The following is a 15,132-nucleotide window of genomic DNA, read 5'->3' on the forward strand; positions in this document are numbered from 1 at the left end:
TAGCAATTTAAAAGCTTTAGAAAAATAGATACAAACAGTATCATTAGTACAGCAATACTGTTGCAGATACTATTAGGAGTATGACAAGGAGGCATAACCTACAGCCCCCTTGAGAAAGCACCACTACTGAGAAATCTTTATGGCAGGGTTTCGATGAATTTTAAAAGGGCACATTGGCTTCATTTAAGCCTGACAGTAAGTGCCCCCTGCAGGGCACGCATAGCAGGGTACAATACTGCTCTGCTTTGAGGCAACTTACTACTGCGTAACTTTGTGCTATTTATAGAACACCAAAGATATGACAGGCATTTTTTGGACCGTAACATCCCTGCTCTACAGAGCTTGATGTCTTTGCTAATATACAAAACACAGTGGGAAAAGACTGAGACTCAAATAGCAGTGAGTGATCTATAGCATGTATCAAATCAGTTAATGGATGGGTAGGAGATAAGAACAGTAGGAGAAAAGACTCAGCTGATGAATTTTACACTGCATGAAGTGTAGAAAAAAAAATTGTAATTGCAGTTAGCCCTAATTTAACTGAAGCCAACATAATCAGTTCTGTATCGGGACTGCAGAGAAAAATGTTTATCAATGTATTAGAAAATGAAGCTACTAACAGTTTGGTATGATATTCTAACAGAGAAAAATCAACACAGGTATTTTAAAGTTGGTAGTTTTTATTTACAGTTTTGTTGGCAAAAGGTGGTGGGAAAGTTTAAAACATTTTAAACAGAGGGCACCGTATTGTATGATGTATCAGTTCACAATCTTCAGTATCCAGCTGATCAAATAAAGCTAATCACCACTTAAAGAAGCATAATCTGCATCAGCTCTGTTAAGAGTATACTGCCTAACAACACTTCAGGCAGCTTCTAAATCAACACAATCACTAATAAAAATGCAGTTCTGGTGAAGAATGTATACTTTGATTTTTATACTGTACCTGGTATCAAATTGCCCACTTATACTTGCATACTGGCAAAGCAGTTACACTTCCTACTTTTAGTTGAAAGTTATAATCTCATTTTCTGAAATTCAGCTGTTGGGTAATTCTGAACTACTCTGAATATTTTACTGTGAGCATAGTCAAGATCGGAGTAGATGAGATTGAAGGAAAATATTCCTGGTATATGACGTGCTCATCAGAATCAGCTGGGTAACCATAAACATCCTGTTTTAAGATTTCTATTCAAAAAGGAGAAAAAATGTAGTCGGTTTCACTTTGTCACACAGATTTAACTCCTCACTTGAGCTTTTTAATTCATTCTTCTAAATCAAGAGTGTTTAGTTCTTCTTCTAGTTCATCCAAGTCCTCTCCAGTAAAAAGATTTTCATCAACTGGTACTGCATCAATTACTCCATTTTCCAACTCCACATCTCCATCATTATCTTCCTCTAATTCATTTTGCTCACTGCTGTTTATATCACCACCAGAAGCTTCACTTAATTTATTATCTGAAAATAAAAATAATTCTTACACATTTCAGTGTCACAAGTTTCTTAATCACTAATTCACAATCCTACTAAACAGGCTTTAAAATCTTGAAACTATAAAGAAGTTACTTCATTTGAAACTTATGTAGACTTACATTGGTTAAATTGCATGTACCCAATTAATATTGAGGTTTGGATCATCACTAATTAAAACAGGTTGGAAAAAAAAACCTTGAACTCCCAACTCCTCTTTTCATAACTGGGTCAAACTTAATGAGCTGCTCCTACTCCATGTCTGCCCTTAAAAGACTCAGGATCTTAGAGATCAGGGTATGCATTCCACAAGCACACCAAGATCAAGACTTTGCTCTAAGAAATTAGAAGCTAACTTAAGCTAGCTAGAGAATATGAAGAAAAGCTTGGATTTTCATTGATATTCATTCAATCATTTACTAAATCTGGAAAAAAAAAAAGGAAACTGCTAAAACAAACATCTTAAGGATTTCCTTGAAGTGGCCATAAACACTACCTTCTATTTAAACTTTAATTTAAGAAAATAAGAAGTGCATAGCATTTACTACAAGCTTTTTCTTTAGTAACTACATAGTAATCTCACTCCCCCGCCCTTTTTAAAGAAATACTTCTTTTCACCAGATCAATAATTCATTTCTATCTACCTTTTGGAAGCTCTTAACAATTCAATTCCACATTAGTGATGCCTAAATAATGAACTTACCATCTTTTTCTACTGAAGTGTATGTGCTGAACCGCTCTGGACTAGCCACAGTAATACCAGTCTCATCTACAGCCTTTGGGACATACAGGTTCAAGTCTACATCATTTATGCACACAGGGTCTTCCATCTGAAAAATAAACCAAGATGCTCTCCATTAATTACTTTTCTACAGAAATTCTAATTTCTGCAGGATTTCTGAAAAGTTTTAACACCAAAACTTCCTTTCAACACCAAACTTTTGACAAAATATACTCTATAGTGGTGTTAAATTAAGACCAAAGCTTATTAATTGCACTGTAAGAGGTCTCAAATTAAGCTTTCAAACTTGAATGTAACTTGCAATATTATTCAAGTTAATACTGTTCTTCACCTCATCATCTTCTCCTGTTCCTTGAATATAATGGGTGTCATCTGCTTCTTCATCATCTGCATCAACCAACTCTGGTCGGAACTCAAATACTTCACGTCCACTAATCTAGTCACAGAAAAAGAAAAGTTAATTTATCACTTGATAGAATTTATACTGCTGTAAAAAGAAAAAAAGACAAAAGAAAAAAAGCAAAGCAATCCCAGTCCAGCTACCTTATTACAAAAGCTTATTACTTTTTCTTCTTACATTAAGAATTGGAGTGTAGAACATACCACCAATGCTTTGCCAGCTTTAAAATCTGCTTTCCTCCTCTCCATATCTTGCTCAGCCTTATCAATTTTTTCTTGTCTTTTTCTTCTCTTCCATGCAATAAAACACTCTAGAGTAATTTTGGTAACGTTTGGTCCTAAGGCAGCACGCTGTCAGGTAGAGAGACTGATTAATGCTAGAAATTGTTTCCAAAGGCTAGAACAAATTAGACATTTATTTACTCTTTTCCAGAAGCTAACTGAAAACATTTCTAACTCCTTCACTCTTACCACTGTTAAAACATGCATATCAACTTCGCATATCAAGTTTGACTCAACACATGATTTTCCAGTTAGTAAGACACATTGACATGAAAGTTAACATGAAAAGTGGAGGAGGAAAGAAACCAACAATAATAGCTCAGGTTCTCCTCACATTGACACTGTTAGGCAATGATGACAGAAATAAGCAGTGCAGCAACATAACACCTTCAGAAGGCCCCGTTCACTTTGTGTTGCTTCCTCATTACAGAGTTATGTGAGAACTAAGGAGGCAGTGAGCTGGGGATGAGAAAGGCCCATAGAAACAGTTGTAATAGACAAAGGAAAAATAGCAGTAAGAAATAGAAGCCCCCTAAAAGAGGATGAGCAACACCTGCACTAAGTATGCAGCTATAGTTTAATCTATTCACTAGGTAATAGTTTTAAACAAAAACATCAATCAAATACTATGCATCCTTCACCCTAGCTCACACAGCTATAAAAACATTTTATACTTTAATTATTAATTAGGAAGTTATTTACAACTGTCTCTTCAGAGTAACAAAAAACAAATACCACCAAAAGGTACCTGTCTGACAACTTTACCTCTTTTTCTATTAGATCTTCTAAAGAAATTTCATCTTGCTTTTCCTCCTTCTTTTTATCTTTTTTTAATACAAAACCTGGAGGGAGTGCATGGCGATACATGCAGTTGTCTCCTCCACCTGGACAGACCCAAAACCATCCATATTTGTTGTTTTCAATAGCATCAAGGAAATATTTGCAGACCTGTATAAAACAATGGTTGTTAGCACTGCATTCTCTTTTCATCCCCAGCATTTTACATGTATAGCTACTACGTGTACAGTAGTACAGTAATTCAAAGCCAGTTGTGCTCAAAACAGAAGAAACATGTGAAATGCATTGCTACTAAAAAAAGTAAACAAAAGACATGCAACTAATTATCTAAAACTCATGTAGTCAACAGCTTTTTCCCCTTAATATAATCCCAATTTAAAAAGACGGGATGACTCAGAAGACTGGCAACTGTGTATTACTGTAAACCCAGCTGCACATGTAAAAGCATGTTGACAGTCTTTCTCTTCCTGCTCACCAACATCAGTGTAGTTTTAATCATAATAAATTGAATCTGCCTCAGATGTTAAACCTTCCAGCTCATGATCCTGAGGTAAAGATGCCATTCTGGAATTTTTAACAAGAAATTCATAGTTCACACTTAGCCATATCAAATTTTAACTTTTGCAAATTTAAGCAGTATCAATAGAATAGTTAATTATTTGGTATTGAAGACAAAGAAATAGTTCTGAAGAACAAAATTGAGATTAAGATATTATACCATTTAGTGCACAAACTAAAGAATATTCTTGAAGTTAGAGGTCAGGAACTACAAATGACTCAATTAGCACATTTTGGCTTACAGGAGAAAATTTAAATTCATATGCTTATATTGGCTTATTTATGTACTGAGTAACATATATCTAGGAATCACTGGAATGCGAAGACAGACCTAACTAATCACAATACTTTAATCTTCTATACAAGTAAGATGCATTAGATATAATCACCAAATTCTTTAGCATTTCTATTTTGAAAGCACTTAATCTATTACCCATTTATATTTTACATGAGAAACAACCTTATGATGACTGAAAGAACTTTGGTGTGGTTTTGGGTTTTTTAAATACATTATTAGAAATACTATCAGCCCAACTGTATACTCAGAATATTGTTATAATATTCCATTCAAAATCTTTAGATAACAGTAACCTCATCTAATACCAGTCTGCAGTTAATTCTCTCTACTACAGCTCAATAAAAAAAAAAAGAAAGACACATACTATTTGAGTTTTGGGTTTTTTCTTTTCCGCCTCACCATGCTTCTTGTTCACCACTTCTTCCAGCTTCTTCTCATCCCAGTTATCCATTGTATCTAGGAAAAGACAAAAGATGGTTTCACAAAAATTATAAACAATGCTGTCAAGTTGCTTTTCTCCCTAATAACAGTTTTAATATGCAATTCTTACATTTTAGTTAGTTTATAGAATGGAAAATAAATTCAGGCTTTTATAATAAAGTTTTGAAACTCCCCTCAAAAAAACATTTCCTCAAAAGCCTTACAAATTTCTGTTTTGACATGAATAAAGTGTGTTTCAGTTAACGACTAAAAAAATATGTCATTCCATCTGTACACCACCAAGCATGGACAAGGGAAAAGAAGAAAAGGAAGATGACTGAATAATAAAGAAGGTTAGAGGCTAATGTCTAGAAATACAGATGATGTAACTTGAGCATTGAAAGAGATAATACCAAATTTGCTGTGATAAAGTTAAAAGGAGGTGCCATCAAAAGCAGCAAGATCACCAATGGTAACAGCAGTAGTGAATCTATGGGATCCTATCATATTGATTTAGGATGACACAGGCTAAAATGCAAATAAAGACCAAGACATGATTAACTGTGGAAAAACAAAAGAAGTTATTTTGACTGTAAAATCACTAACCCCTGCTAAGTGAAAGTAAAATCCAGAGTACTTTGCCAACAAATGATTTGGACAAAGGAGATAAAGTTACAGAAAAAATTCCAAAGCATCCTGAATTCTAGAACTGTGCACATTTGGGCAAACACTAGTAATAGTTCTGGAAGGCAACTATGGTTGCTCATTACACTTCCTCCTTTTCCACATCCATTTTATAGAACTTAGAAAAAACTAGCAACTGTAAGACCGACCAAATACCATACAACTTGTTACTTGTATGACATAATAGGTTATACAGAAGAACTAAAAAAAACACCATCCAGTATCACTAGGTCATACTTCTTTTTCTAAATAACATCTAAAGAATACTTGTGAGCATGCTCTTTAAAGGAAGTTTCACTGTTGTTCATAATTTTGAACATAATAGTATAGGTTGCCTTGGTCATTGACCAGGCTCTTCAGGATCATAACCACAAGACAAGATGACTTATAATCTTAAAAAAATCCAGTTTCAGAATCAGAATAGCTTAGTATTCATTTTCTAGAAGTAGCACACCTTTTTCAAGGTCTTCATCTCTTGCATCAATGTAGACACTTCGTTTTTCACACTTCCTTTCCAAAGACAAATCATGAGAAAACTTGCACTTGTCTCCTTTAGTGCACTGTCCTTGCTTGAAGAAAGCACAAACTACAGATTTGGGGTCAGCACCTGAGTGAAGAAAGTTTTTACATTTTAATACTATTCTTACACAAAACACAAAACTGGAGCAAGAGCTGTAGATTCAAAGTCCTGAGAACATTATCTAGGATCATACAATCTTTAGGATCTGTAGAGAATGAAAACACTTTTTTAAAAAATGAAAGTTATTTAATGAGAAGTTCATTACAAGAATATACTCCATGTCCTGAACATGTCATATTTACTTTGTATAGCATGATATTTGCATTAAGTATCAAAGCTGGCACTTGACTATTTAAAGAAGTATGGATAGCAGTGTGCCTGAGAGAATTATTCATTCATATAATACAATACATATGAGCTATCACTCTGTGCAACTTTGTCCCTATACAATAAGCTATTTTTGCCTGTAATACACAGTAAAGCATCTTCTGGATGTCAGCCTTTCCTTAACAGATCAACAACACACTAGAATAAATTATAGTAATCTAACCTGCACTCATTCAGACCACTTTCTTTCTTTAATAATAGAAGAAAAAAGATTGCTGCTCAGAGCCCCCAAAACAGGCAACTGTTGTTATAGTATGAACTAGTCAATCAACCTAACTACAGTTTAAGTAAGTATTATCCCACTAAAGGAATTACTTGACCAACAGGAGATGATAAAAGAAATGAAAGCAGGTAGAAATGTATTTATGAGACATGACTAAATCAGAAATGCTTTATTTGCAATATTCATTAAGTGCTCATGTAAGATTTTAAGCTTGAGTTTTTTCACTTGCTGATTTTAAGCTTGGTGCAAGTCACCAACGACTACAGTACGTACAGCAACACCAGTTTAAAATCTTAACTAAAAATCTAGTTTTTAAACGCTTAGTGGATCCCTAAAAGAACTTCAGGTAATATAGCTCTCCTTGTTGGCAATCTCAATAGAAAGGCAAAGCTTTAGTTAGGATGATATAAGTCTTCTGAAATAACTTTAAGTCAAGACCTACTTTATATGGAGAAGGCTGACCACTGCAGATCATAGAAGCAAAGGCCAGTTTTCTGTTTAAGTGCCACAGTGAACAAATTATCAGGTTTGCTTTAAAGACACACATGGAAATCACGCTTGTTTAGTCAAAAAATTATTGTGCATAATTTCATTAGTTCCAGAAGATTGGTAAAGCAAAAGAGTTGATAACATTTAGTTCATTCCTAAAAGTATGATTTTTTTTTTTTCCCTCCCACGCAGCAGCCAATTGTAGTTTCCTAGAAGTATCAAACACTCTTAAGCTTACATTTCATCACAAAACTGAGTACAATAACCGAGTTCAAATAAGACCAACTTCCAAAACCAAGTCATACTGTTAAATGAGGTGGGACAGAAGTAACTGGAAAATGGTTACTCTTCTGATTTGAATACAAGTTTTCTGTGAAGACAACAGTTATCATATTATATTCCTTGTAATACCTGGATGTTCATGTTTCCCTGGGGAGATAGGCTGCTTTACACAAATACCATCACACACACACACAAAACCCCCAACCCTGTGCCACTGATCCAGAAGCATTAATTAACGAACCTGAATACAGCAAAGTATCTATAGCTGCCCTGTCAGAATCAATGTGGCTTTTGATATTCTAATGGTCTAGTAACCCCAGATGACTTCCTGAAAAAATGTCAAATCATTACTGACAAACTACTCGGTACACTAGATAGAGAAGGAAACAGGCATATCTACTTTATTAAAAAATGAACTGGTATTTTTAAAGGGTTAATTTACCTGAAGTAGATATATGAATAAAAGAACATAAGTGAAGAAAAATTCAGTTACTCATACCTTTGCTAATTTTCTGTGCAGCAACCACAGGCTTGAAGAGTTCATTTAATTCTTGTAATTCTTTTTTCTTATCTTCTTTTTTTAATTTCTTCTCACTTTCTGTTTGAGCAGCCTACAATGACCCCAAATTTGAAGTTATTAATATATAATTAGAATGACATTACTCACTTCACATGAACTGTACATTAAAATAGCAAATCACTTTAAATTAGTTTTAAGGGGAGGAGGGAAAGAACCTGTGATTTCCAAGTTTGTCAGAATTCCTGCCCTTGCATGAATGGCCAGTGCCATCTAGTGGTACTGACCTTTCCAACAGAAGATATTTCAAATGCAATTTGTCAGAGATGCGAGATGCTGGTAGGTACCATTAGGTGACAGAATTACCCCTATTCCACCTTTACAGGCTAGGAAATCAAGTGAAAGATATTGAGACTAAGGAGAGGAAAAATTAGTTGCTCTTTTGCGATACGTTAGCAGTGCAACTATTCAATGCAGTTACTCCAAGATGGGTGCAAAAAGCTTCCCTATCTTTAGTCCCCTACGTGCTGCTTTGTTCTTTCTCTTCATGTATACCAGTAGCACTTCCAGGAAATCTGTCTGTAGAAGTTAGGAACTGCTTTTAGAACACTTTTTGTTGGAATTTATATCAATTCCTTGATAACCAGTGGTTTGTAAGACAAGAACATTCACTTCATAGGTACTAGGGGCCAAGGTCTGAAAGACAAGCTCACCTAGGAACAGCATTAAAAACCAAACAAACAACAAAAAAGTGACTCTGCCTTACTCTTTTTGAGTAAGCCAGAAAGGGCATGTATCTATACTAGAGTGGTAGAGAGGGATGAAGACAGATGAAAGAGGACATAGGAGAAACATTATTATTTTATTTGATTCTCATCCTTAAGGGAAGCTAGTGAGACTAACACCATTATACAAATACGTGGGGTACTTTATTGGTAAAATACAGTGTAATATTAAAAAAAGGAGCTTTGTTCTTATAGTGAGTTTGGCAAGGAAATGCCAGATTTTTTTAAAAGGGAATTGATTAATTTGGTCCACATACAGAACACTCAATTTTCATACTGAAAGTCCACAATCCTGTTTTATATAGCATCCAGACCCACATACATCAACTACAAAAAGTAGTACTTTAAGAATGCTTTTGTTTCACCCTAGTGTTCTAAAAGCACAAAGGTGAAACTTGCCTTTTTTCCCCTTTTTAAACAAAAAACCTTGACAGCATTTCCATTTGTGTCTCAGGACACAACAATAATTGCTTTGAAGTGTTCTTTCTTTCTCAGGGACAACCCTAACTGAAAACCATTTTACAGGGTAAGAAAGGTATAATCAGGTCTAAAAAAAAAAAATCAGCTTCTGGCATCCATCAGTCAATAGCTAAGAGCATTTGAGAAGCAAATTATTTTAGATTGGATAATTTACATACTGGCATTCCATTAAATGCTACAGATTCAGGGATTTCATACAGAAATTTCAGAAGAACTCTTTGAGTAATACCAATGATTTTGAAGTGACATCAAGCAGTCCCTTCGACTACAAGAAATTGCTAGATCTAATGACCCAAATGTCAACTTTACCTTTAAAGTTGTACTTGACATTTGCTAGTTCATCCTTATGTTATGCAAGGAATTTAACATAAATTAAATTATGACATCATGAATTTAGCTGATGCAAATGTAATATTCTACAGGCTTATTCATAGAACAGGAAGCTGCATAAATACTTAGCAACTAGCTTCCCTAGCACCACAGAATAAGAGACCTGGCTCACTTCCATTATAGAAATATTTTCATTAAATTTGTGCTTTCTGACTAAGTGCAATCTAAACATTGTATCTCAGCCACATCACATTTTACTTCCTCATACAAAAAGAAGAGCAGAGTAGCAGACAGTGGCTCAAAACTTCAGTTTCTTTGACCAGTTCACCAAATAGATGCAGACTTGTCAGACTTGTTTCCTTTTTAAATTATAATGAATAGTTCCATAAGCAGAACAAGCAGCACATATGGGCTTGTACCATTTTTTAATCTTCCCCCAATTCCAATTTTAATATTAGTAACAACTACTTTTATTTTTAATGGTTCACCAATTCTTCGATTAGGTAGGAATTACAGAGAAAAAAAAAAGAGAAAGAATACATAACCGCACTTAGCTGATAGATAGTTTCTACAATTCACTTTCAGGTACACCTTAAACTCAATTATGTTATTATTAGAATACCGTGTAAAGAAACACACACCCTTATTAGCTGAGTTTTGAGGTTTTTAGTACATAATTCTCAGCTAGACAAGCTTTGCAAGAAGACTATCTAGTTAAATCTGTGCTAGTCACGTTAGGCAAGTAACATCTCAACTTTTTTTCTACTTCACTATTATATGACAATCTATATGTACAGTCAAAGATGATTTCACTATACAGTGGGAAAATGTTACAGACTAAATGCTTACCTGACGTGGATTTTGCTGACCAAATTTAACCTGGTGAGTAACAGCCTTGATAAATTTCTGTTGTTTTGCACCTTTTTTATTCTTGAGGCCAAATGTTTTGTCCTAAGTCAAGAGATAAATACAGCTAAATTAATCGAAACTGGCCAACAGTTGGAACAAGTTTAAGCTGTTACCAAAACCAAAAAGACTTGCCACTACTCTCAGGTTTTCAGTTAAACAGACTACTTCCTCTAGGAACACAAGCAATCCAAGAAACAGTATGGACAATATTTAGACTCCTCCCATCATCGTTAAAGTTCGCTTTTCAAAAAAACCTACTAAATGCCTCTTGTGTGAGCTATTGCTTTTATCACCAGACCTACTTGTGTCCAAGTATTAGCATGAGCTTATACACAGTGTTTTCAGGCCGCTCAAAACAAAAGGACAAGATGTTTTTGGTGACTACCGAAGTAACATCCAAGGAAAACATGAAGACTGAATAGCCATAAATCCTGCATTTTTCCCTCATCTATCTGAAATCTCTTATTGCTTTTATCTTCAAGTATTCATATATAAACATTATATATTTGTTATGCAGATTGAAATTGCCACATGTAACATACCACTTCTTATTTTCAAGTATTTTAAGCTTTTCATTTTCTAACTGTACTAGTTTGAAGATAAGTCTTTCCCCTATGCCAGGTCCAGACAGGTGTTTGTACTTCCTAAACTCCACTGCAAAAAGTTTCTGTTTACTGCCTGAAACAATTCTTCCTCTACATCTCTAGTTTTATTGTTAGAGACAGGTTTCTATACCAAACCTATTAAAAATTTTATTAAAAGAAGATAGCTCCCTTTCACCCAAGTACCTACAGCAGAAATTATTCTTTGTAATTGAAATACCTACATTAAAAACCTACCCGTGCCTTTGATTTGATACTTGTTCCTGGAAGGAAAAAAATGTTGGTAACAAATGTCCATCCATTGGTAATACCTCAGTTCAAACACACTTTTGGAAACCCTACCAATCCAAAAACATATTATAGAAGAATTATAGAATAAACCATTCCAAATTCCCACTCACCCTATTTTCATTTACAATGTATACCCTATCAACAGCAGCTAGTCCTCTGTTACTTTACACTAATTTGAAAAGTCTGTAATTTGTCAAAATAACTAGTTGGGAAAAAAAAAATAGATCACACACTTGATTTCTGTGGCAAATGCCACATGGAATACATAATCTTTGTGCGTTTGAATTATGTAATAAATTATTGTTAATAATCAATGCAAGTTTTTCCCCTTTCAGCTGCATTTTTTTGTAATAAAAAGCAGAATTTTCCTATGTAGCTGGATTCAGCAAGAACATCAGAAACACTGAGACCAACAGAGAGAGAAAACCACCCCTCTAACCTAATGTTTCCAAAGAACATAGAAATAATACTCTGCAGTGCTGGATTTAAAAGAACACTTGCGTTACATGGATATTCTGCCTAAACAGTTAAGCAGCTACTAAATTCCTTGCCAACAGATGCAGGCAAACATTTAATTTTCTATAACTGTTCTCTTCTTTTACTCTCAACATAGCCTTTTTTGTATAGTGGAAGATTTGCACGACTATCCTAATAACTTACACACAACCCCCCTCTAGCAGTTTTCTTTAAATCTGTTTGTACCATGGAGTTGAGCATCAGAAGTTTAGATATAATATATTACTGATTAATCTTCAAATTATTTTGCATTCAACTTCTATGAAACATTGACTAAACTGCTATTCCAGGAAATGCCTCCTTGGCCACACAGGTCAAATTGTACCAGAAAAACTCCAAAACAAACCCCACACATGTTTTAAACTGAGTAAGAAATGCAAACCTACACCTCAGAGAGCCGGACTCAGAAAATATAGGAATACATAGAACATAGAGATGGAGAAGGGAAAGGGTGAGAAAGGGGGGGAGAAAAAAAAAAAAAAAAAAAAAAAGAGCAGCACTCTTGTCGGATAACCTTCAGTCCAAAGACAGCTCTGGCCAGAAAAAGTCCAAGCTGAAAACCCAAACCCCAGTCCAAGAAGGGGCCGCCAGCACAACTTAAAGGGCAACGGCCAGTGATTTGACAGATCTGGGCAGCGCGGGGGCCACGAAGGGAACCAGCATCGCCCGGAACGGTGCTGCTGGGCTGGGCTGCGGCACCGATCAGGTGTGCGTGCGCATACCGCTCCGCGCACACCAAGTTCTGGGCCTTACGACCATTTCCTCGGCCGCTTCAGCCGAAGAGGCGGCCTGCGGGCCTGGCTGCCTGGGGGCCATGACGGCGGGCTTTCGGGGAGGCCGGCTCCTGCCGGCAGCAGCGCCCGTGCCCCCACAGCCGCGGCAGAGGGGGGCGCAGGGAGAGAGCTGCCCGCCTCGGCAGGGAGACGGCAGGAAGCGGCAGGCCCCAGCAGAGCCAAGGAGAGGGCCACGGCGGGAGAGCGGCCCTCCCGGCGTCAGCCGCGGCTCCCCGGGCCCGGCGCGGCCCTGCTCGCCTCACCTCGATGATCTTCTCCTTCTTCTTCTGGTCCGCCTTCTTGCTGCCCCCCGCCGGCTGCTGCTGCTTCTTGGGGGGCATGGCGGGGAGGGCGGAGCGGCCTCGGCTCTCGCTCGGGGGCTCTCAGGGCCGCGGGGAGGGCGGGGCTGGGCGGGGCGGGGCGGGACCGGACGGGACGGCGCCGCCACCGCCGGGGAGGCGCAACGGATCCCGCTCGCGAGGCCGGCGGCCGCGGGGCAGGCTGGGACGGCAGCGCGGGGCGCGCCGCGCGCTGGAAGCTCGGCAGTGCGCGAGGGCCCAATTATCTCCCGGCAGGCAGCGCGCGGCGGGGCGACGGCCGGGCGCACCGCCTGACGTCACAGGGGGCGGGACCCGCACCACACGGGGTGCCTCCCCACCCCCACCCCCTCAGCGGCTGCGGGCGGCGTGTCCCCGCGGGTCGCAGGGTCGGGCCGCTCCCCTGGTCGTAGGGGGCCGGGCCTGGGGCCGGCGGTGGGCTCGGCTCTGCGGAGCCGCTCTCCCCGCGGAGGCTGGGGACGCTCCTCCTCCGGGCGTACGCGAGGGTTGGGGAGGCGGCCGTTGGCAGTAACGGGCGAGCCCCCCTCCCCCCCCGCCCCCTTCCCGCGCCTTCTGCGGTGGTCGTGCCTCGCCGGCCGGGGAGGTGGTTGAGTGAGGGGGGAAGGCGGTCCCCGAGGGCCCTCCCCGGCCGAATCCCTGTCCAGCACTGGGGAAGCCGCCTTCTGGTGGCCAGGGAGTGGTTCCCCGGTGGGCAGTGCGGCCGGCTCCCCTCACGAGCGGTGGCTGGGTGGAGGTGCGCTTACCGCCGCCTTCAAAGACAGCGACCTGCCAGCGAGCAGGGTGCTGAACTTGCTGCCACAAAGAGCCTGGGCCCAGCTAGACACCAGCAGCCCTTCTAGGCAGCCTACCCGTACCTCTGCCAGCGCCAGGGCTTCGAGGAAGCAACCCGGAAAGCGGCAAGAAGTTTGATTACTGCCTAAATGGATGCAGAATGACAGTTGGGTACACGCTTGTGTTACCTGCAGAGGCGCAAGGGACAACTCAGGACAAGGGTCAGCCTTACGGAGTCAAGACACCCTTATCAGTGCACAGCCCTCGCAGGGCTGCAGGGGAAGCCTGGCTGGAAAAGCGGCAGGTGGTGAACAGACTGCCAGCGGATTCATGAGCGGCTGGCTGGATGTAGGACAACAAGCAGCACCCACAGTAGCGCTGTTTGTCTTCGGAGAGCACCTGAGTGCTGAATCACTATTGGCCCACATGGGATATGTATTTTATGGAGGGAGTGGGGATGAGTAAGGTGATAGTGCATTCGTGTGTGTATGTAGCTGTATTTTTTGCTGCAGTCTCTTTGCCAGAGGAGGGAAGGCAACTGCTGTATGAGGACACAGAACACTGCTGCTTATTAACAGCAATGATTTCCTTAGGATCAGCTACAAAATAGCATGCTAGAAAACCTACAAGCTGGACAATCAAATGCCAGGGAGAAAAACAGACTCTCCCACGCTACTTCAACAGTCAAGTAATATATCTGAAGTCAGCTGCTTGCATGGTCACCTTTTTCCCTCTGAGTTCCACCTGACAAAAACATCTTTCTCTAAAGACCACCTCCAAAAAACAGCTACAGTGCTGAACTCTGATTCTGTGTTGGGTGCGCTGACACATGCTCACTAGGGGTTAACAGGGGAGAATTTGGTACTGCAGAGAGCCCAGATGTTTGAACATTAGCTACCTACTGCCCAGGGGAACTCTGCTGAATAATCCATCCTTTGTAAATAAACAGTTTTCTGTGTGCAGAAGGTATGCTCTGCTTTATGTACTTTATGATAACTGGGTCAGGTTTGAGTGTGTGAAACAATGTGCCTGAGGGAAGATAAGCTTTCGAGTTATCCTCTTCATTTTCTTTCAAAGAGCCAAGGTTGGGTTTGAGTTCCACCAACAATGGCACAAATCTTTCTGTAGAAAGGGTGAAACAATCCCAAATTGACTCCAAATGCTTAAGCAGGATCACAGTCTGGTACATAAATCCCATGGAGTTTCTTAGCCTTGACATGCACTGCTGCTTTCTCATGCTATGGCTTGCATGCATGTTCTCTTTCATC

General features: G+C 39.3%; 1 protein-coding gene across 1 annotated transcript; it reads right to left on the reverse strand.

Annotated features, from left to right (window-relative positions):
• Window positions 1-652: 652 nt before the first annotated feature.
• ZC3H15 (zinc finger CCCH-type containing 15) lies at window positions 653-13,121 on the reverse strand. Its single transcript, XM_075710674.1, has 10 exons — window positions 13,019-13,121; window positions 10,514-10,615; window positions 8,052-8,163; window positions 6,106-6,258; window positions 4,912-5,003; window positions 3,659-3,841; window positions 2,816-2,962; window positions 2,544-2,648; window positions 2,174-2,300; window positions 653-1,458 (listed from the first exon to the last, which is right to left on the reverse strand). Exons 1-10 carry the CDS (start codon window positions 13,094-13,096, stop codon window positions 1,265-1,267), a joined length of 1,293 nt encoding a protein of 430 aa, XP_075566789.1. The 5' UTR covers window positions 13,097-13,121; the 3' UTR covers window positions 653-1,264.
• Window positions 13,122-15,132: the final 2,011 nt, after the last annotated feature.

The sequence above is a fragment of the Pelecanus crispus genome, chromosome 5, assembly GCF_030463565.1.
Source record: "Pelecanus crispus isolate bPelCri1 chromosome 5, bPelCri1.pri, whole genome shotgun sequence".
NCBI lineage: Eukaryota > Metazoa > Chordata > Aves > Pelecaniformes > Pelecanidae > Pelecanus > Pelecanus crispus.

Bases quoted from the DNA above. Each gene is read 5' to 3' on its own strand.
- ZC3H15 (XM_075710674.1), bottom strand. From the start codon at position 13,096: ATGCCCCCCAAGAAGCAGCAGCAGCCGGCGGGGGGCAGCAAGAAGGCG. The intron at 3,842-4,911 runs GTATGTGTCTTT...TGTTTTATACAG, and splicing joins AAAAACCCAAAACTCAAATA to GTCTGCAAATATTTCCTTGA. The intron at 2,963-3,658 runs GTAAAGTTGTCA...TCTACCTGACAG, and splicing joins AAGATCTAATAGAAAAAGAG to CGTGCTGCCTTAGGACCAAA.